The 20,033-nt window shown below is 52.8% G+C and overlaps 8 protein-coding genes across 8 annotated transcripts; 6 read left to right on the top strand and 2 right to left on the bottom strand.

Moving 5' to 3' along the window:
- Positions 1–1,006: 1,006 nt before the first annotated feature.
- On the top strand, positions 1,007–2,216 carry BJX68DRAFT_257823 (RTA1 domain-containing protein; the record flags this gene model as incomplete). Its single annotated transcript, XM_071043414.1, has 6 exons — positions 1,007–1,063; positions 1,134–1,314; positions 1,442–1,502; positions 1,574–1,801; positions 1,832–2,011; positions 2,108–2,216. 6 exons carry the CDS (start codon positions 1,007–1,009, stop codon positions 2,214–2,216), a joined length of 816 nt encoding a protein of 271 aa, XP_070895004.1.
- Positions 2,217–3,676: 1,460 nt separating this feature from the next.
- Positions 3,677–4,805, top strand: BJX68DRAFT_270737 (uncharacterized protein; the record flags this gene model as incomplete). The annotated part of the gene is made up of 3 exons (XM_071046751.1): positions 3,677–4,048; positions 4,103–4,228; positions 4,278–4,805. 3 exons carry the CDS (start codon positions 3,677–3,679, stop codon positions 4,803–4,805), a joined length of 1,026 nt encoding a protein of 341 aa, XP_070895005.1.
- A 201-nt stretch (positions 4,806–5,006) lies between these two features.
- BJX68DRAFT_257824 (uncharacterized protein) lies at positions 5,007–6,433 on the bottom strand (the record flags this gene model as incomplete). The annotated part of the gene is made up of 7 exons (XM_071043415.1): positions 5,007–5,058; positions 5,162–5,374; positions 5,458–5,488; positions 5,551–5,615; positions 5,671–5,788; positions 5,842–6,220; positions 6,269–6,433. The coding sequence occupies 7 exons, from the start codon at positions 6,431–6,433 to the stop codon at positions 5,007–5,009; spliced, it is 1,023 nt and encodes a 340-aa protein (XP_070895006.1).
- A 2,158-nt stretch (positions 6,434–8,591) lies between these two features.
- Positions 8,592–10,134, bottom strand: BJX68DRAFT_278419 (M20 family metallopeptidase; the record flags this gene model as incomplete). Its single annotated transcript, XM_071048528.1, has 5 exons — positions 8,592–8,842; positions 8,912–9,042; positions 9,112–9,486; positions 9,585–9,967; positions 10,015–10,134. 5 exons carry the CDS (start codon positions 10,132–10,134, stop codon positions 8,592–8,594), a joined length of 1,260 nt encoding a protein of 419 aa, XP_070895007.1.
- A 281-nt stretch (positions 10,135–10,415) lies between these two features.
- Positions 10,416–12,394, top strand: BJX68DRAFT_244872 (Zn(II)2Cys6 transcription factor domain-containing protein). The gene is made up of 3 exons (XM_071041395.1): positions 10,416–10,474; positions 10,535–10,550; positions 10,609–12,394. Exons 1-3 carry the CDS (start codon positions 10,441–10,443, stop codon positions 11,678–11,680), a joined length of 1,122 nt encoding a protein of 373 aa, XP_070895008.1. The 5' UTR covers positions 10,416–10,440; the 3' UTR covers positions 11,681–12,394.
- Positions 12,395–12,688: 294 nt separating this feature from the next.
- Positions 12,689–14,574, top strand: BJX68DRAFT_257826 (major facilitator superfamily domain-containing protein; the record flags this gene model as incomplete). Its single annotated transcript, XM_071043416.1, has 8 exons — positions 12,689–12,778; positions 12,840–12,964; positions 13,027–13,185; positions 13,245–13,263; positions 13,331–13,675; positions 13,780–13,946; positions 14,028–14,268; positions 14,386–14,574. 8 exons carry the CDS (start codon positions 12,689–12,691, stop codon positions 14,572–14,574), a joined length of 1,335 nt encoding a protein of 444 aa, XP_070895009.1.
- A 564-nt stretch (positions 14,575–15,138) lies between these two features.
- Positions 15,139–17,368, top strand: BJX68DRAFT_244873 (uncharacterized protein). The gene is made up of 2 exons (XM_071041396.1): positions 15,139–15,884; positions 15,931–17,368. Exons 1-2 carry the CDS (start codon positions 15,176–15,178, stop codon positions 17,181–17,183), a joined length of 1,962 nt encoding a protein of 653 aa, XP_070895010.1. The 5' UTR covers positions 15,139–15,175; the 3' UTR covers positions 17,184–17,368.
- Positions 17,369–17,526: 158 nt separating this feature from the next.
- On the top strand, positions 17,527–19,815 carry BJX68DRAFT_167935 (GMC family oxidoreductase). Its single transcript, XM_071036994.1, has 2 exons — positions 17,527–17,698; positions 17,785–19,815. Exon 2 carries the CDS (start codon positions 17,865–17,867, stop codon positions 19,518–19,520), a length of 1,656 nt encoding a protein of 551 aa, XP_070895011.1. The 5' UTR covers positions 17,527–17,698; positions 17,785–17,864; the 3' UTR covers positions 19,521–19,815.
- Positions 19,816–20,033: the final 218 nt, after the last annotated feature.

The following is a 20,033-nucleotide window of genomic DNA, read 5'->3' on the forward strand; positions in this document are numbered from 1 at the left end:
TTGCGTGCTATTTTAATTCATTTCCGGTTGATGGAATGTATACTGCTGAGGAATCTGGAAGAGGGACTTTACAGATTCATTGACCTATAGAATGCAATACAATATCCTCGTTGTACAACTGATACTTTATGGGCGATATCCTCAGCACCTCTGTATGTCTCGCACCAGGACCCTACTTTGGCCGTCCATGTTATCGGAGCTTTACGGCCATAAAGCTGAAGAGGCAGGATGGCAAGGTGGCCTTAACCATCCGACTAGTCTTGAAGAGCGCCATCAGGCTTGCCACCAACGAAGCAGAATCCTATGTTTTAACGGCTCGAAGGCGCTGTACAAAGCTACTTTGTTAGCCTACGGGGGACTCTATTGGATATGGCTGTACCCCCACTAAACTGAGAACCACCCATTCAGTCTTGTACGAGGCATCTGCTAACAGCAGCACCTAAACAGATGGAGTAAAGCATGAGGGGGTTCGCGATGCAGGGAGTGACTGGAGCTTTATTAATGCCCATGGTAAAGCTATTACTAACCCTGCTATGCAGCGAAAGGTCGTTTTGAGATAGTACAAGATCAAAGGTTCGTATGGCTGGCATCGCCCAACTACTCTCGATATAGTCCCCTATTTTTTGAAGAGTGTCTAGGTGTAATAGCGCTATCATTATGTTGAAAAATCATCCATCAACCATACGCCCGTACCAGAGCCACAGGATAAAGGCATGGATGTTCCTGCAGTGGATGCTTACGGCCGTAAGATGAGCATTTCCGGCCGCGACGGCTAAATGAAGCCATGGAATCTCTAGTGAAGCTAATTAATTTATTCCAATTAAATATTTCTGATATCTATTGGGAGCTGAATTGGAGCCAACCATTACTCCCATGTTCTAGATCAATGCCGCTGTGTCCTGTTCATGATAAATAACCACACGGGCACATATTCATTCCTGCATTATTCTTGAGCACCACTATCGCCACTTCTTCTCCGATCAATCGACCTCTCACCCCCTCGATAATGTCAGACCCCCGATATTTCGTAACATTCGACCCAAGTGCCAACTGCACCCTCGAGGTATGTACTCGGTGATATCTTGCCCTCTCCGGCCCAAGGATATGGTAAATGCTGACTCCACCAATTCCAGCTATGCTCAATAGACCAGAGCGTGTACCAGTACAGACCGTCCCTACCCGCCAACATCGCCTTCATCGCCCTCTTCAATCTTGCTATGATAATCCACATCTACCTGGGGATCCGATGGAGGGCCTGGTGGTACAGGTGGTGTATGATTCTTGGGTGCACCCATGAGACGGCCGGGTACGTTGGTCGCGTCCTCATGTATAAAAATCCCTGGAGCTTTCCGGCATTTATCGTGCAGATAGTAAAGCACCCTACCTCCTTCCCGGTTCTCCCACCTCTTTCGTTGTTCACCGGCTGATATCAATTGACCAGTCTGCATAACGCAAGCACCAGTCTTCTTTTGCGCCGCCATCTACGTGACTCTTTCCCAGACGTAACCCCCCCAACCTTTCTACTACACACGCATGAGGCCAACAGAACATCTAACGCAATCCATACCACTAGCATAAACCACTTCTCACCGACACTCGCTCGCTTCCCGACAAAATACCTGCACTGGATCTTTATCCCGGCGGACATCATCTTGCTCGCTCTGCAGGGGACAGGCGGCGGCCTCTCCGCCTCATCCTCGGGGTCCAGCCAGATCGGCGTGGACATCGCAATGGCGGGTCCGATTCTACAGGTGGTTATGCTCTCCGCGTTCCTTGCGCTCTTTAGTGATTTTGTAATTCGGTATATACTGTCGAATCCCGAAACGGGCAGTGGCAATGGCAGTGGTCAGGGCAAGAGAATCAGCCCAGGCGAGAAGCTCTTCTTCGCCTTCCTGTTCATTGCCGTGACCACCACGCTGGTCCGGTGCGTCTTCCGCGCAGATGAGCTGAAGGAGGGGTATAGTGGGGATTTGATTTCGGATGAGGGCTTGTTTATTGGGCTGGAAGGAGTGTAAGTGTTTCCGTTCCTGCCCGTCCTACCTAGCGGGGTGGACTTATCTCAAGATTGGGATTGCAATTGGAACTGATGTTTTATGCCATTTATCAGGCTTATAGTCATCGACGTGTTGGCCTTGTGCGTTGAGCGCCCTGGGTTTGTGTTTGGTAGGGACTCGGGCCATGAGTATCGTGGTGTTAGTGCCCTCGAGGTGAAATGAGAGACCCGGGTGGATTTAGTTTTCAGTTAGTCGATTGCTTGTGGTGGGTTCTTCAGGGCAGTTACCTAGATGTCTGCTGGCAGCGCACGATTCGATTATTTACATCGGGCAGGATATTAGCTGTTCCGACCAGACGCATCATGTACAATTCCGGCATTTTAGTCACAAGATGCATCATCGCTACAGTTTTAGATGCCTTGCGCCTTGGGAATTTTACTGCATAACAGAAGGGGTTCAGGCTACTGTGCACATCATATTTGGGTATTCCTCCAGTTCAGTTCACAAGGTATAGACGCGCCAAGGACAGCAGCTGCTACGGGAGTCAGCTTCTGGACATGCAGACCTATGCTCTTTCTTGCTTGCTACCACATCAAGGGCCAGTCAGGGTGAGCCCTGGTGGCCAGCAGAACTCAATGAATGCAGGAGTATTATCTTACAAATACCCTCGGCCTAGATGGAGAGTATAGGTACTGAAGCAGACTGTCTTGCCTTGGCTGTCTCTCGATCTTATTTCCCGGACGAAGCTGCGACCTGAAGCGGTGGGTTGAAGTACCTAGGCACGGAACCTGGCTTGAGTATGGGAGCCACGAGACCAGAACCACATTGTCTGTTAGAAGTGCGGAGAAGACTCGAGATCTGATCTATTCTTAACACAGACTAGACCACGCCATCGACAGGACTCCAGTGCAAGCTCACTACTAGTACCGTATGATCCCATCGACGGACAGGCCTCCCTTCTTCTGAGGAACCCTGCCCGCGACATCGTGGTTGGAACAATTTGCGGGGAAACAGGAACAAGAATATCAACAAAAATCAACCTCACTAATCATTAGACTTTAAAGGGGAGAAGTGAGACATAATATAGACAACCCCCGCCAAGCCGTGTTTCCGCGGGCCGAGATACGTGACTTTGCTAGCGAAAGAGCGAACGATGACATGTGCTCTTCACCGTTTAGTGCACGCCAACGCGCGCTAGGCCCTGATAGTAGCAAGGACGCTATTTAACTCGGCCAGGCCCTGAAGTTTTGTCTATGGGATTTCGTCTCCGTAAATTCGAGTCAGTCTCTTCGAAGTCAGATCGCCAGAGTCATACACGCTCACGCTTCCCCGCTTTCCGACACTCTCCACATCATACCGCCACCCAATCTATTCTACAGGGCCTACATTGTTATTTCGAGCTCGACATTGGGCGGCGCCCTCGTGCGCACTTGAAGCTTCCCAAAACCCGGTTGGACCTGCGCACAGGAACACGATCCATCACATGTAGCGCGACCCGCAAGCCAGGGCACCCGCCGCAGGACCGCAGGGTGGAGGTGGAGCTATATCTTGGGGTCCAGCGCCGCAGGCTGCGGACGATCTGACTCGAAATCGTTCGTGCGCCGAAGGTCCCATTACTGCTCGGGTATCTACCCAGTGGCATCCGCATCTTTGGACATAGCTGCTCTTGCCCTGGCTTCGCAATGCGCTTCTCGAAATATGCTCCCGCCGTGCTGCTCCCCACGGCGGCCATCGCGTCGGCCAATCCCGATATCCAGGACGGCGTCACGCTGATCGCTGTCGAGGGCGTGACGCAGGAGGACGTCCACCTCCTGGTCCGACGCCAGCTGGATCTCGGCGGGATCGTCGATGGGATCAGTGACCTTCTCGGTCCCCTGTTTGATTTGCTCTCTTCCGAAAGTCTGAAAAAGATCAATCTGATTATCACGAACCTCGCGTCCGTTCTTGGGGATCTGGATGTGCCGCAGACGAGGGATCTCCTTACATTACTCGATGAGCTTATCAACTCGGATGCGACGCAGGATCTGATTGATACGCTTGGTTCTTTGCTTCCGGTATTGCCTTCACAGGGTCTGACTTGACGCTTCGAGTAGTGCTGATCTTGACAGACTCTGCTTGACCTGCTCGACTCAGACCTTATCACGAAACTCACGAACATCCTCAACAATGCTAGTATCCTGCTCACGCGCGATGTTGCAGAACAGCTCAACGATCTGATTACCAGCATCGGCCCGGTACGGACTCACGTACTCACCCGAGAATTCTATTCACTAACCACCACAGCTCTTCAACTACATCGGCGAATTCATCGCTTTCTTCCTTGATCTGATCTTTGGCGGCGGCAGCGGAGGTGGAGGTGGAGGTGGAGGCGGCGCCTCCAGCACGACAACACGCCCACCCACCGCGACAGATACCGAGGGGCCAAGCTCAACGGGTGACCGCGATGACCCAGACTACTCACTAACCCTGACCGGGGGCTCTGACTCACCTGAAGCAACCGAGACATCCGGCTTCGACTGGTGGGACTCTCTGGGCCTGGGCTCCTCGAGCAACAGCAACGACGACGACGACACGGACTCGCCTTCGGCAACCGGTGACTCGGACTCGGATTCTGGTTCGGGCTGGGATTTGGGTTTCTCAAACTCGAGTGACGACGATGATTCGGAGACGGTGACTGGCGGTTCGGGCGAGGAGGAGGATTCGGCGGGGTCCTCGGATGATCCAGGGTTCACTGGTGCGGCGGGGAGATTGCAGCTCGGGGCGGGTGTTTCGGGCATTGTAGGCGCGTTAATTACCATATTGTTGCTGTAGGCTCTAGGCCCTATAATGGCGGCGTGGAGGCGCACAGTGGAAGGTCTGAGCGTGAGTATCAGTTACGCCGTATTGTTTAATGCTATAATGAGAGAGTGCGAGACGACCACTCCCTATCGTGTCGGACTCCCAGTTTAACATACCTTACCTCTACACTCCACAGCTTGTCCATATAGGACCACAAGTAGAAAACTGGGTATATCAAGCGCTAGTTAATGGCAAAAACTCTAGTATATTTTCAGGCTCACAATGCCTCCCTCACCCTAACAGATCGATTCAACGATATCCCAGACTCCATCATCATCACAACATCCCTACTCCCTTCCTCGCCCCTATCCGCCCGTCTATCCTCAGACCCTGGATAGATCGGAACATCGTCCAACGAGGTTTCGAGGAACGTCGTACGGATCGAGCGATGCTTTCGCGAACGCTCCTCATACGGCGGTGGGCCGTTGCTGCCATCAGGGGTCAGGTAGGGCGTGTACGTCGAGTTCCCCTTTCGGCCGAGGACGATGATTGCGCGGAGGCGTGGGACCGAGGCAGTTATGATCACGACCGTTCCTTCGGTTCTGATACGGTCAGCATGGATGCAACGATGTTAGGGTAGGAGGAACAAAGGAAATGGGAGTGGAGTGAGGTGGATTCAGCGTACAGAAACCAGATTGCCCATAGACCCATTGCGTCTGATTTGGTCGGTTAGTAATTCATGTTTCTGGTGTCGTCGCCGGGAAGGACTACAACGTACGGCTGAAGTTGGCAGTGTTCATTCCGCGCAGCTGGACGGTTTTGAGAATAGCGGCAATCATGGCCCTGCTTTGGTTAGATCTGTGGAGGGATAAAGTGAACGTGGTGCGGGGTAGCGTACAGAGAGCTTAGTGATAAGATGATGCACAGAACGATCTTGTTGGAGCGGCGCATTTTGAGTGATACAATCACTGCAAGGCCGGTGAGGATAAGAATCAAGTCGGTTAACGCATTGAAGGCTTGAAGAGTGAGCATTTGCACCCTAGGGTGGAACAATACATGTCTGACATACCTCCTTGGAAGTATCCAAATCGCAGAACGACAATTGCTCCCTGACACCGAGCTATAAGTTGGAGCGGATTCCACAACGCTTCGACAGGATCGCATTGTGTGAATTGGAGGATGCATGGCACGATGTTGATAATCGTCTGAAGCACAATGAGTCCCCACAGAAGCTTGCGACGGAGCTTATGGACAGTTATGACGGAGGCAAGGAGGAATAGTATAAACGAGATGCGGCCGAGGAGGGGAGCGATCACGCCAAAGGGCATGGAGATCATGGCGTATTTGAGCACGTTGACGATCTGGTGATAATTGAGGTCTGCGACGCTTGATCCGAGGCCATAGGAGGTTGAGAGCGTACACAAGACCGATGCGACGCCTTGAATGATCTGACTTGTTAGCTTTAAGAGGTACACCTGGTCGAGTTGGACACGAACATAGGCGCCGAGCATGACGATATCATCGGCAGCAAACTTGCGGAGCACAAAAGCTTGCGAGTATGCCCTCAGAGCCATGACGACTGTGCAGATTCCATATTCCACCCAGATCACTGTGTACAGCCCGCTCCGCGAGATGGAATCCAGTGCGTCCGCGCTCTCCATCACAACTACCGCTTGATCTCGGGATTGAGATCGATTAACGTTGGGCGCTGAAACAAGCTCGTGTCACGACAGGCGAAGTGGCGACCGGTGACATGGGTTATATTCGCTCAGTGAACTAGGACAAGCTTTGAGGAGTTGACAGATCGAATCGCGAAAAACGGTCGAGGAGTCAAGGATTCGGGGACAGTGTGGCTGATTTTTCAGAGCAATGCCGGCTGCAGCCCGAAATATGAATCAGCCTGGAAGCTTCAGATGAGCTTCACGTCACACAGCCCCAGAGTTTGGGGATAAGATTGACGGTCGGTGCAGTGGGTCGCAGGTTGGGACCTGATAGGGCTTGGGCAATCAAGAAGGAATGATCTGGGCGCTATTGACCGATCGGCTCGTGCTGGCGATCACACTTGTGGGATATCTCCATTCTTAGTATCGACAGATTTCGCGCATTGGCTTTTTTTCAAAGGGAACACGTCGAAACTTGATAGTCAAGAGGTCCTTACTTGCGGACCTCGACAGCCTTTTGCGACATCGTTTCCCGCGTAGGAGACCGCGATGACCATTGATGACTGCCGCTCAGACAATCTCGTGCTGCAAACCATGCCGGCATTTGAGGAGGACTGCTTATTCGGCCATCGCAAACATGATGCTTGCTCTCATGCATCAGCTGCCTCCTGCGTCCAATAGCCAAGGCCATGGTGTGTCCCAATCTAGCCCAGCATGGTTAGAGTTGCGATAAGATGCAGGAAAGCGATCAAGGAACCCAATAGTGTGACTTGGCGGGACCAATCAGGCTGCGAGGCGGCTGTGGAATCACAGACTCAAATATCAGCGAGACACGAACTCTTTCCCCTGGGCCAGATTAGAACCGCAAGTTCGAGCATGCGATCTGGCACAAAGAAAGCTTAAGCTCGTAAATTTATCCAAAGAGGAGCCGGCTGGCTGGCAGGAGAATTTCAAAAAGTGTCCGTGGTCCGTGGCAGCTGAGGATCGTCGCCTCCCTGAGTGTGGTCGCCGGTCCGCCATCGAACCGGCCGTGTCTTCGCGATGGGGGAGTCAATCCATTGCGGTGGCTCTGGATACAGAATACATTACAGTTGTGGATTGTTATTATAATATTCAGAAGAGCAGTCGCTACAGACATGCAATTATCCAGATCGATCGAGTGCGCCCCTTCTGGCTATCAAAACGTGGATAGTCTGGGCGACCTGCTCCATCTGACCTGCCGCCTCAATTGCCGTATGCCCACTTTCAGTCTCCAGACCATGCAGACCATAAAACAGCACAGCAATGAGAGAAGTCCTCCAGGGACGAAACTTCTGCCTGTGATTGACAAATATCGCCAAACCGAGGAAAACAGCTCCGAGCGCAACCAGCCCCCCAGGCAGTCAGTATGAGCCAGGGCCGGTCCACAGAAACGTTGACTTCAAACCACCTTGACGTCACCCACACGGCGTCGTTACTCGCATCCAGTGCGATTTTGGTGAATGCGTCGGCGACCCTGCTCGTTACCGGTTCCAGTCCGTCGGCGAGGACCCTATCGGCGGTGTTTTCGGCCCGCTCTAGAGGCTGCAATTGTATTTTTGTCCACGCGTTCAGTTCCCCGTTCAATGATACATGGAGCATGGGTGGGGGTAGTACAAGTAGTGGATTTAGTTCTAGATATACCTTAACATGGTAAATAAGTAGTGTATGGGCAAGGGGATCTATAATACATAGGCGTATAATAGCAAGTACTTCTAGTTAAAGACGTGCCATATAATTAGGGATTATCTACATTCTACGGGGAAGTTAGATGTACTTAAAATAGTAGGGTATATCAAGTTAGTTAGGAATATGTATTCTGGGGTAAGAGAAGGGTCACGATTACTGATTGGCCTGGGTTAAGGACACTTACAATTGCGTCAGCTGCTTATTGGATTCGGTACATGCTGTAAGGTTTAATAGGTAGACGCGGCGCCCAGGCGAACTTTTGCCGGATACGTCAATCGTTATCCAGACACCGTTCAGAAAACTCCCAGTGGGCTACAGAATAAATGAATTCTCCCCAGTGGCCCGACGGGCAGGATGATACGGGGCACTTATTGGCTTACTTCTGCCTGGGCAATTGCTCGAGTATCGACAGGGATCTCGATATAAATATATTGCAGAAACCTGAACCCAGCTACTCCCACTCGGAAGAAGAATGCGCCTCAACCGTGGCCTTCCACTCACCCGCCACCTGCTCGAACAGCGCATCATCGGCGAGAAGATCCCATACAGTAAGCGCCATGAGCGTTCCCGTCTTCAGGGCGCGATAGAATGCGTCTTCAGTCCCTGAGGCCTCTGTAAAGTCCTGATGGTGAGCGAAGACGTTCGGTGAGCACCCCAATGCAAAGAAGAGGTGAAGTCCAGGACACTCGTAGCTTATATTACCTGCAGATAAAATTACTCATTATTCACGACTGTCCATCATAACAGATTATCGGTTAATGAACGGCTTACCAAAGTCGGTGGAGCCGGTTTGCACTTCGGTGCTGAAGGCTTGAACCTGCTGGCCCTCGACGCTGTTGGCGATTTCCGCGTAGCGCCGGCACAGTGTTTCGTTGACGATGGTGTCGAGATACATATTTCCCCTATTGAGCTTTATCAGTATCCAACAGACAGAGTCGGAGAACCCCAAGGGGGCTTTCTTTAGTCCTTACTCTGTAATCTCCACCGTACATCCGGTAGCCGTTCCCGCGGCCTCAAAGCACGCAAGGACACGCTTGGACAGAGCCAACAATGTGCCCCGGTTGAGGCTGCGCGCAATCCAGACAGACTTTGTATAGTGCCCGATGGTATTCGGGACCCTGGGGCCCTCGAGCACGCATCCGTGAATACGCTCCTCGGAGAGTGTCTGCTGCCGTAGAAGCGCAATGTTATTATACGCAGCGACGGCGGCATCGAAGGCGTTGAGGCCTTTGTGCGGGTGGCCTGCGGCGTGCGACGCACGGCCGTGGTATTCGACGACCCACCGCTGCATGGCGAGCGTGGGGAAGCCCCCTACTGCGGTCACCTCGGGGCATCGTTTGTCGGGGCTATTGGGGTGGCTTTGAAATCATGAGTGTCTGTCTGTTTGTTTGTGTGGTATAAAACAGAGCAAAACCAGCGCGGGCACGAAGAAGAAAGAGCTTACGCCATTATGGCTGCGTCGACGCCCTTCAAGGCCCCATTCCTGACCAGCACGACCTTGCCCCCTTGGTTCTCTTCAGCTGGGCAACCGAGCAGCTGCACGCGGCCTGGAATCTTATGTTGCTTTAGGACGTAGTGGATCCCCAGGAACGCGGTGATACTGCTCGCTGCGATCAGGTGGTGGCCGCATCCATGGCCGATCCCAGGTAACGCGTCGTATTCTGCATCGATGCTGATCAGGCGGCCGCCCTCGCCCGTGCGGACTTCAAAGGCAGTTTCGACGCCATAGGCACCGCGGGTGACCTCGAATCCGAGACCCCCGAGGAAGGAGCAGAGAGTATCGTGGGCAATATATTCTTCGAATGCGAGCTCGGGGTTCTCGTAGACCTGTTGACCAGTCAGAGTAGTTATCGGGCGGGCAAACGAACACGGACATGTTTGATAGCCTGGCGCAAATCATCAACGTGGCCTGCGATTGTTGTTTCAATCGTTTTCTGGATGTCTTGAAGCCTCTCCAGGCCTACCAGGGGTTGTGTGTGGGTGAGGGTGGACATGTTGCGGTAACAATGTGAGATGCAATTTGCAATGTCTGAAATCTTGATTCATTTTGTTATCTGCTCAGCATCTGGCGAAGTTTATATACACATTCTTGAACATATTACCTTTTACTCTCCAAGATGATCTCCTATCTCCAGGCCCGGGGGACTTTAAGCGAGGTCGCCTATCACCCGCCAATCGGATTACCGCGGTGACTTATCTCTTGTCGCTAACAGAGCGGGATATAAATTCTCGGCAATAACCTGCACTCGAGTGAGTTCAGTTCATTCTGCGAGTTCTGACAGCCGATCTCGCTTCCTGCAATGCGGAGCCTCCACACACCACGCACCAAGACGGGTCCGTATCCATTCCTTCCATACATACATCTTTTATGTATCTAATGTTATTCCTCTTCAGGGTGTTGGACCTGTCGGTATGCCAACTCTCCCGTGCATTAATCATCACAAATAATCCATTCAACGATCCTCTAGCGCCCGTAAGATAAAATGCGACGAGACGAAGCCGCAATGCACAAATTGCCGGCCGCGAAACAGACACTGTCAGTACGGACATCGCCCCCGATGCGCCAGGCGACACGGTCCAACTACAGCGAGCGCTCTGCAGCGCCCTGCAATCGCACCTGCAGCCCCAAGACCAAGAAGTCCCACTGTAGCCCCAGTGCCAGCTCCGTCCGGGCAACACCTCCCGTACGGCCTACAGAGCACAGACTGGCCACTGCCTCTAAGCGAAACCGACAAACAGGCTCTCCAGCACTACGCGGATTCTGTAGTTCCGCGAATGGTGCTGAAATCGCCCCGGTGGTCCACATACTCCTACGTGCTTTTCATGTGCACCCGGCACCCGATGCTGGCGCACCTTCTACTCGCTTTTTCCATTCGAGATATGGCCGAGGGCCGCGGCGGGGATGGAACCACGGCCGCTCTCGAACACTATCAGGACGCGCTGGCGCTGTTCATCTGGCATCTCGGGCACCCGGACGTGCAGTCTTGGGTCACGTTTCCAGCTCTTTGGCTGTTTATTCTCTACGAGCAGACCTACGGGGATGACCCGACAGTACTACAGGCTCACCTCCGCGGCCTTTGCCACATGATTCGCTGTGATGGGAGTAGCATTCTTTCGCTGTCGGAAGACAACCCTACTGGGAATACGCGCAACGGAGCACAGAATAGCCATGGGGTTCCTCGCGAATTTCTCAATCGTATGGCACTCTGGACGGTCCACTATGATGCGAGGGCGTCAACATTCAGTCTCGATGGGGGCATCATTGACCTGCTTAATAACAAGTACCCCGGGTCCATCACCGCCATGTGCGAGGCCTCCAAGGATGCACTGAGGGTCGCGTGGGGCCCAGAGTATCCTGCCGCGGAAGATATTTGGGACTCCCAGCTCGACCCGCTCTGGACACTGGATCATAGGAGTACCATGTTGCGATTCAAACTGTCGAGGCTAGAGCGCGCAGGAGGAGGCGACAATTCGAGCGCTTTGCGGCAGTTTGGCGCTGAGCTGAAAGCGTTGGAAATCGTCAGTATAGACGGACCGTAAACAGACTGTGTGATGACTAGCGAAATCAGCTAATATTCCACAGGACTTCTTGCCGTTCATGCCCCTTGCGAGCTCCCGCGCTCTCGAGCGAAGCACCCAGCTCTCCAACACCTGCGCGGCCGTAGCCAATTTCCTCGCCCTCGTCGTCCTCTATGACCGGCTCATGTATGATATTCAGTCGCCAGCTGTCTCATCCGTTCTCTTGATCGTCGCTAGTCTGCACGAGTACGAGGGCGATCCCTACTTATGGCACGTAGCCTGGGCCCTGTTCGTAGTGGCGTTCGAGACCAATGACCCGATCCACCAGGCGTGGATCCTCGAGCGGTTTACCAAAATGCAGAAGAATGGGCGACATATGGGGCGCGCGAGGTGGTTGTTGGAAAGTCTGTTCTGGGAGAAGCGGAGGAGCGGGGAAAGGGTGCGTTATTCAGACTGGATCCGGGACGGGCGATTTCCACACTTTCTTATTTGATTCTGCGCTGGACTTTGGCTGCACTCCTGAAGTCTGTATCTGTACAATTTTTCACCAAAGAGTGGAGTCTCACAATTGCCGACCTCGCCAGTTTCGCTCCAATCAGATCCAATGTCAGCGCCTTGAAGATAAGACGATAAGTAAACAATGTTGGACATCATCAAGACGCTGTTCCTTCTTATCTCAATTGTTGCCCGCGGATGACCCCAGGGGATCACTGTTTTCCTATCTGTACGATAGGCGTGTGCTCAGAATCTAGGATACATGGTGAGATAGTGCTTGAGATGTGGCTATATATAAGGCAGTATCTCAAGGTGTTCTTCCATAGACTAAGATAGTTGAAGCAATACACGTTTCACTCATGCAAAAGTCCATGAAGGCAGCAATAATTCTAGACAGCTCGTCGTGTGCAGATGAGACGCCTGGGGCAGAATCGGTGTTGGCAACCAAGGGAATCCTCTGGAAAATCGACCTCAGGTAAGGCCCGCTTAGAGCCCCCTGCCTCAGACAAGCACTGAGCCATTTAACCCAGATTAATGCCCTTGCTCGGGGTCACCTACTTGCTCCAATTCCTGGACAAGATCTCTCTGGGCTACTCTGCGCTCCTAAATCTCCGAGCTGATCTGGTAGGTCACATAGCCTCGACATCCATCCATCTGTGCTAACCTCACTTCCTTTTCCCTACAGGGTCTCAAAGGATCCGAATACTCCTGGGCCACTGCGGTTTTCTACTTTGGCTACTTCTTTTGGACTTTCCCGACGTCGTGGCTGATTATACGGCTGCCACTTGGCAAGTATCTGGCGTCTGTTGTGTATGTGCTTCTATTTCTGTTTCTCTCTGCTCTAGAACCGTTACTGTGATTAACTAGCTCAGCGTCGTTTGGGGGGCTGTCCTTGCGTGCCACGCAGCATGCACCGGGTTCGCGGGCCTCATGGTCACCCGGTTCATCTTGGGAATGCTCGAGGCATCAATCGCTCCCGGATTCAGCTACATCACTGGCATGTTCTATAAACGCGACGAACAACCCCTGCGGTAGGTAATCCACGTTCACTGCCGACCCTTCAAGAGGATGAAGCTAATACCTATAACAGCCATGGTATCTGGTACTTGGTATGTGAACCCGGCATTGGCTGTTATTTTCTCGAAAAACACACATGGCTATGCTCACATCTCATAGGGAAACTCCGCCGCCGGTCTCTTCGGTGGCGTACTCGCATGGGGAATTGGCCATATACACGGAGCCCTATGGCCCTGGCAGTACCTGTTCATCATATTTGGCTGCATCACTACTGCGTGGGGCCTTGTTCTTCTATTCTTTCTCCCCGACGCACCAGGCTCAGCACCATTTCTCACGCCCGACGAGCGCCTCCTCGCTGTCGAGCGTACCAGCGAGACACGTCAAAAAGTCGATGGCAAGGAATTCAAGATGTACCAGGCCTGGGAAGCTCTGCGCGACCCGCAGGCCTGGCTTCTGTGCGTTAATATGCTCGGTTGCATGCTGGTAAATTCTGGGTTCTCGGCTGTATGTAGTAGAGTGCCCCATCTCCGCTCCTCAAGCAACCCCCCAAACGCAGCTTCTCAGATCTCTAACCAGCGGCTAACCTTCCTCCCCGCGACAAACCTCAGTTTATAGGCATTATTATAGCCGGCTTTGGATACTCCGGGCTGCAAGCCCTTCTCTACCAGATGCCCGGGGCAGCCGTGCAGATCGGTCTTGTGGTCATCACCTCGCTATGCGGAAGCTATGTCAGAAACTCACGGACGATCATGCTCGCAGCATTGTCCCTTCTTAGGTAAGGATCAAGCTGAATGAAATGCCTTGATTCTGTCGAAACTGTGTGTCTCCATGACTAACCGGCTCGCTGGGGAAATAGTATTGTGGGAGTCGTCCTGGTCTACGTCCTGGACGATAGCCAAAGAGACGCAAAATTATTCGGCTCCTCCCTGATGGGCGCGTATGCATCCATCCTACCGATCAGCATGTCTATGGTATCTACCAACATTGTCGGCAACACGAAGAAAACCGTCGTCAGTGCTATGCTGTTCGTTGCCTATTGCGTTGGTAACATCGTCAGCCCTCAGGTGTTTCTCACGGCGGAGGAGCCACGGTATCCGGTAAGGAGAGAAAGGCCCCCCTCACCGCGCAGTTAGGTACAGACTGTTGGCTGCTGGAGCCCAAGACATGTATCACCGTTTGGTTTCTATGGGGTAAAAAACTAACTCTTTGAGCAGACAGGAATTAAAGTCTGCTTGGCTGGCTTGGCCCTGGGTTTCGTGTCGGCCATCGTTCTTAGGTTCTATCTTCAGTACTGCAACCGTCGCAATGAGCGCAAGCGGAGTGCTTCAGGGTTTGACAATCCCAATGAGAATGACGAGGATAAGACGGACTGGGAGATTAAGAATTTCACATACATGCTTTAAAGCCTCGAGGGGGCTTCGACGGATCCCGCGCGAGGATATGGAAGGAGTTGGGAGGCACGCGAGGGGGATTGTGCGCTCAACGTCTTCCTGCGGCCCCCCCTCCCACAGTAACAGGGTCTGAAGAGAGGCTCAAGGAAATCAGGAACCGAGGAACGCATTTGAGGAGACTTTCAGTTTCTTTAGCCTCGAGTACAAATACTTTTATCTTACTTAACTACACAGTTTATGCAATAGTTGTTGGAAGCCCCGCGTGTCGCGCCTTCGTCTTCCAAGGAAGGTTTTAGCACACATGTCTTCTTTCATGCCATTTAGCTATATCTAGCGATTATCTAGCCAGATAGCTGCATCGTCCCCATGGATCTCTACACATCTGAATTTGGTCATGGCTGAGTTGTCTCCTGGAGCCGTAGCGCGCTCTGTTAATAGTATTATTGGATGCTAGGCAGAATACGGCAGCAGTGCAGATGGGACGGTAGGACGAACAGGAAACGAGTTATTCCATTCCGATACGTATGCGTTGTCCAGCTGCCCTCTCAGCCGCACGCCTGCCAAACCCCGCCGACCATGAATTCCGAGCAGCGGCAAGTCCAAATCGACGACAATGGACGACGAGATTGACAACTATGCCGCCAACCTTTCGCGTCTATCCCAGATTCTTCCCGGCTATGACCAGCTTTGTGAAACCTCTACCGGGCAAGTTAGAATCGACCTCATCGATGTGCCACTAACTGGAGATGTCCACGTTCATGACTCGCAGACATGGGCTGCCTCTTCCATTAAAGCAGATCTTTTTTTGTGGCTCACCGAACAAGCTAGCGAAACAGAAGTTCGATATATTCTCGTCGAGGACTTGATCCCCGAGATCTGCACGACGTTGGGAGCAGCGTTTGACTTGGACCCTCAATTCTTCATCGACCACCTGAGTGACCGGGCACGGGAACATGTCTCGCGCAATACCCCGAGAAATGGGTCGCTGCTTAAGGGTAGACGCTCCGAATGGAATGCCTGGAACCTCCATAGGCCGTATATCTCTTTTCGCTGGTATCGACCGGTTGCTTATGAAGAATTTCGTGGGCGTCACTTGCGCGACCAAACCGAGACACGCGCCATGGACAAGCAGGAAGTCCGGCCAACGCGCCGGGGTGAAGAACGTACATACGTGATCAGGAAGTTCTCACCAGCTTCAAACATCCTTAGGTCGGAGTTGGATCTGTCCGAGCTTGTGATTCCTGGTTTTCGCTCGGGGGAAATTTCCGCGATCGAAGAACGAGTTTCTATCTATCAGGTTACGAGGAACGGGCGCAGATATAGTACGTATAACTTGGGCACGGGTTCTCACTGCTAACAAGATTCCAGCAATTATTTTATCAGATGCCATTCCCGAGTGTAGGAAAACGTTCTGGTCTACTACAGACCCTGATGCTCGGCCTGATGCTATTCCTCTGAGCGCACACATCACTACAATACCTATCTATAAATGCCTCGTGCCTCGGTTCGCCCCAGGTATTACGAGCAGCCGGTCCATCGCAGGCCTTCCGGATAACGCGCTCGCTTCCTTGTATAAGTCTCTGGCGTCAACCGAATCATTCTTACGTGCTCATGCCGAACATCCTATAGAGAAGGATCTGTCCCTTGAGAGACGTCTCTTTCAGATAGTTGTCTCAGACACACTCGGCCTTCTCCATTTACTCCGTGACATGCGAGGTAATACTGCAAGGGCCACAGCCTCAGGGACCGTCCCTCTAGAGGATATCCTCTCAATGAGGACATTCATCGCCAATCTTGAGTCACATCTTTCGGATCTAAGCCCCGAGCTAGCACACGATCTAAGAGCACTACTCGATCTATTTCCGAGCGAGACTGCGCACCAGACAGCCGTCTTACGAGTGGAGACCCGGTTCCAGCGCATCGTCCAGGATCTCACCGAATCCCTGGAGTCTATCGCTGGGGCGGTTCAATTCATGGAAAGCCAACGGGCAATTATGGAGGCCGAAAGCATCAGCCGACTGACCGAACTAGCGTTTCTGTTTATCCCCCTTTCCTTTGCAGCCGCCCTGTTCTCCATGCAGGTTCGAGAACTATCTCAGCCCCCGCCGGTAGCTTACTTTGTCGCCTTCGCCCTGTCACTTAGCGTGACCACATACGCTCTACGAGCTCTGGCACGCAGTTCGTGGGTGCAGCAAAAGAAGCAGAGAGAACTGGCTAACGCCCGGAGGTACTATTCTTTGCCACCGGGGGCACGTGTGGGAAATAGAGCTATGCTCGCGTGGATGCTGCCGGGCCCCCTGGAAATTATCGGACTCCTCCTGTCAATTAGAATCTTCGCGCAGATCCTGACAGAGCATTATTCCTTGACCCTCTTCACGGTAGCAATCTCGCTCACGTGCATGCTGGTTCCCTCGCTGGCGGTGCTATGGACACGTGAGTTGGCTACAGGTCTCAAGATTGGGGTTACCTTTGCCATCATATTGTGCTCCGGGTGCGTTGTTCTGCTGGTACTTTTAGCAGCACCCGCTACTCGCGTACGGATCAGGAGATTCTTCCCTGCCTGGTCGGCCCCTCGTGTCCAGGAAAGTACCAGTTCGAATGAATCAACCAGCACGGATTGACGAAAGCAATAACCCTTCATGTCTCATCATAGCTTTCCCTGGTCAGTCTCTCGCAGGTATTTCTTGTTCTAAGGCCCGACGTGATCATGAATGAAACCCAGCATTCGTACTATGTTACTTTACTTGCGGGTGGATATTTATGAGGTACTATCTAAACAGGGTGAATCGGCTTTGGTGGCCCATGATCTTGTTGGCAGTGGTGACTGTCGTATGGATCTTGTAGCTTCTTTAACTGAGGTTCGTAGGCTTTTCTACATGATATATATAACGGCGAGGTTATTCCCGGCAGGTCGATAGGCGTATCCGTCCTCGGTCATCTACGGCGCGCTGCCAAGCGCGGGGCAGGGGATTTAGAGCTGACAGCAAACGCTCCGGGCACGCTTGGGCTGAGCTCCAAGGCGAGCTGAAAGAGATTTGGACCCCAACGCAGACACAGCCGCCGCCTGACACACGGCAAGTCCAATCAGCTTTCAAAGTTCGGCTCTAAAGTAGGGACGTTACCTGATACTGGTCTAGTACGTGCGACACAGATCATTTTGCCTATGGCTGACAGTTACCTGGGACGCCTTTCTTTCGTGGTGTCGGCTGCTTATTCTTTCAGCTTATAAATAGCGAGCCTCCCCTTCACCCAGCTTCCCGGCTTTCTTACGCATTCTTCCTATCTCGACACCTCCACCAAAAATGGCATTACACGAAGCAGATTACATCATCGTTGGCGGCGGCCTAACAGGCTGCGTCGTCGCATCACGCCTAAAACAAGCCGATCCCCATCTCGAGGTTCTCATCCTTGAAGCTGGCGCCGACGAGTCTGATAATGAAGCCACAAAGACCTTCGCCAGCCTCTTCTCCCTGCTAGATTCCGACCTCGACTGGTCGTACAAGACCACCCCGCAGAAGAATACAGCCGGTCGCGTACACCCCGTCCACGCGGGTAAGGCCCTCGGCGGCGGGAGTGTGACGAATTTCCAGGGCTGGAGTCGCGGAGATGCGAGGGACTACGACCAGTGGGCGAAGATGGTTGGGGATAAGCGATGGAGTTATGATGGGCTGCTGCCATATTTCCGGAAGAGCGAGACCTTCTTCGATCGGGATGCGGACCCTGCGCAGCACGGGTTCCATGGGCCAATGCATGTTATGGCAGTCTCTGAGGGTCCCTCTGGGCGCAAGTATCCCCTTCGTAAGCCGATCAGTGATGCGTGGTTGGAGGTTGGCGAGACGTTGAATCCGAATGGATGCTCGGGGAATTTAGCGGGTGTCTGCGAGTTCTACGAGTCGTGGCATAATGGGCGGCGCCAGTCAGCCAATGAGGCGTATAGTCTCCAAGGAGTGGCGCGTATCACGGAGGCGATGGTGCAGAGAGTTGAATTCACCAAGACGCATCGGGAGAAGATAGCCTCAGGCGTGGTGCTGGCAGATGGTCGACGATTTACAGCGCGAAAGGAGGTCATCCTCGCCGCTGGAGCCTTGCGGACGCCGCAAGTCCTCATGTTATCTGGTATCGGACCTCATGACACCCTCGCGAAATTCGACATTCCCACCGTTGTTGATGTCCCCCAGGTGGGCACGAACCTGACCGACCATTTCGCATTATACCAGTTGTACAAGCTTCGCAACCCCGAGCGCGGCCTTGCCCTGGGCAGCCCTGTCCTCTCGGATCCAATTTTTCTGCAGGGCTTTCCCTGCGACTGGACCGTGAATCAGGCTGTTCCCCGCGACATCCTCGGTCCCGCGCTACGCAAGGACGAGCACAATGGCCACACTAGGGGTTACGAGTCCCTCCTGATACCCGGGCGACCCCTCGTTGAGACGTTGGCGGTTTACGCTTCAGGGGGTGTCCCGGGTGTTCCCACGGATGGAAGTGTGATCATGACATCGGTCATGTTGCTCGGAGCGACCTCCAGGGGCGTCATCAGTATCAGTTCGGCCGACCCCACAGATCCTCCTCTCGTGGATGCGAACTATTTCGACACCGAAGTCGACAAAGTCACACTTATTCACGGAGTGCGACGCACCATGCAGGCGCTGCTCACCACGTCCGCACTGGAGGAGTATATCGAAGCCGAGGTGCCTCCACCAGGAATGGCTGCACTGTCTGCAACATCATCGGATGCTGAAATTGAGGCGAGGATTAGAGCGACTGGACTTGCTCACCATCATTCGTCTGGGACGGCTGCAATGGGAACGGTGGTTGATACTAATCTCCGTGTGCATGGCGTGAGGAATCTGAGGGTTGTGGATGCGAGCGTTCTGCCGATTAGTATCGGAGGACATCCGCAGGCGACGCTGTACGCGGTGGCGGAACAGGCCGCGCAGATTATTCTTCATGGGGCAGAGTAGATGATAATTCTATATGAAGGATACCGGGAGCAGGAACTATGTTTGTCTACTGACCCAGAAGGGGAATTCAGGCCGTACTCGTATTTAGAGATTCTTTTGGCTCTTTGCCACACTATTGATATGACGGCTGTGCCGCGTCCATGGTACCGAGTTCCAGGATAATATGATTCAGAGGACCGAGATCGTCCGATCCGCATGGAAGCGTCTGTGATCATTGATTGCGAGTATTTTCACCGATACCCTACACAAGTCGCCTCGACGAGGGCCAGATATTCGGGTTGAGCTTAAACTTAGCAGGTACTATGCGCTCATGTCATATCTATCCAAAAGTCATGTATCTAGTGGTTCATTGCAGCAGCGTAAGACTAATTTCGAGATGTCCGAAGTTCACTCACAGGATATACATCACAAAAACCGAGTATAATGGAGGAAAGGGAGAACGCTTCAGAACGGATTCCAGAATGCCTTCTCGGAATACTGTGACTAATGACAATATAGCTTGGCCACCAATGT

This window comes from Aspergillus pseudodeflectus, assembly GCF_044049435.1.
Source record: "Aspergillus pseudodeflectus strain CBS 756.74 chromosome Unknown BJX68scaffold_52, whole genome shotgun sequence".
In the NCBI taxonomy this organism is placed as follows: domain Eukaryota; kingdom Fungi; phylum Ascomycota; class Eurotiomycetes; order Eurotiales; family Aspergillaceae; genus Aspergillus; species Aspergillus pseudodeflectus.

What these genes read in the sequence shown, in the direction of transcription:
- BJX68DRAFT_244872 (XM_071041395.1), top strand. Translation starts at nt 10,441, where the DNA reads ATGCGGAGCCTCCACACACCACGCACCAAGACGG.
- BJX68DRAFT_244873 (XM_071041396.1), top strand. Translation starts at nt 15,176, where the DNA reads ATGGACGACGAGATTGACAACTATGCCGCCAACCTTTCGCGTCTATCC. An exon ending in GAGGAACGGGCGCAGATATA is followed by an intron (nt 15,885 to 15,930) that starts GTACGTATAACT and finishes ACAAGATTCCAG; the next exon opens with CAATTATTTTATCAGATGCC.
- BJX68DRAFT_167935 (XM_071036994.1), top strand. Translation starts at nt 17,865, where the DNA reads ATGGCATTACACGAAGCAGATTACATCATCGTTGGCGGCGGCCTAACA.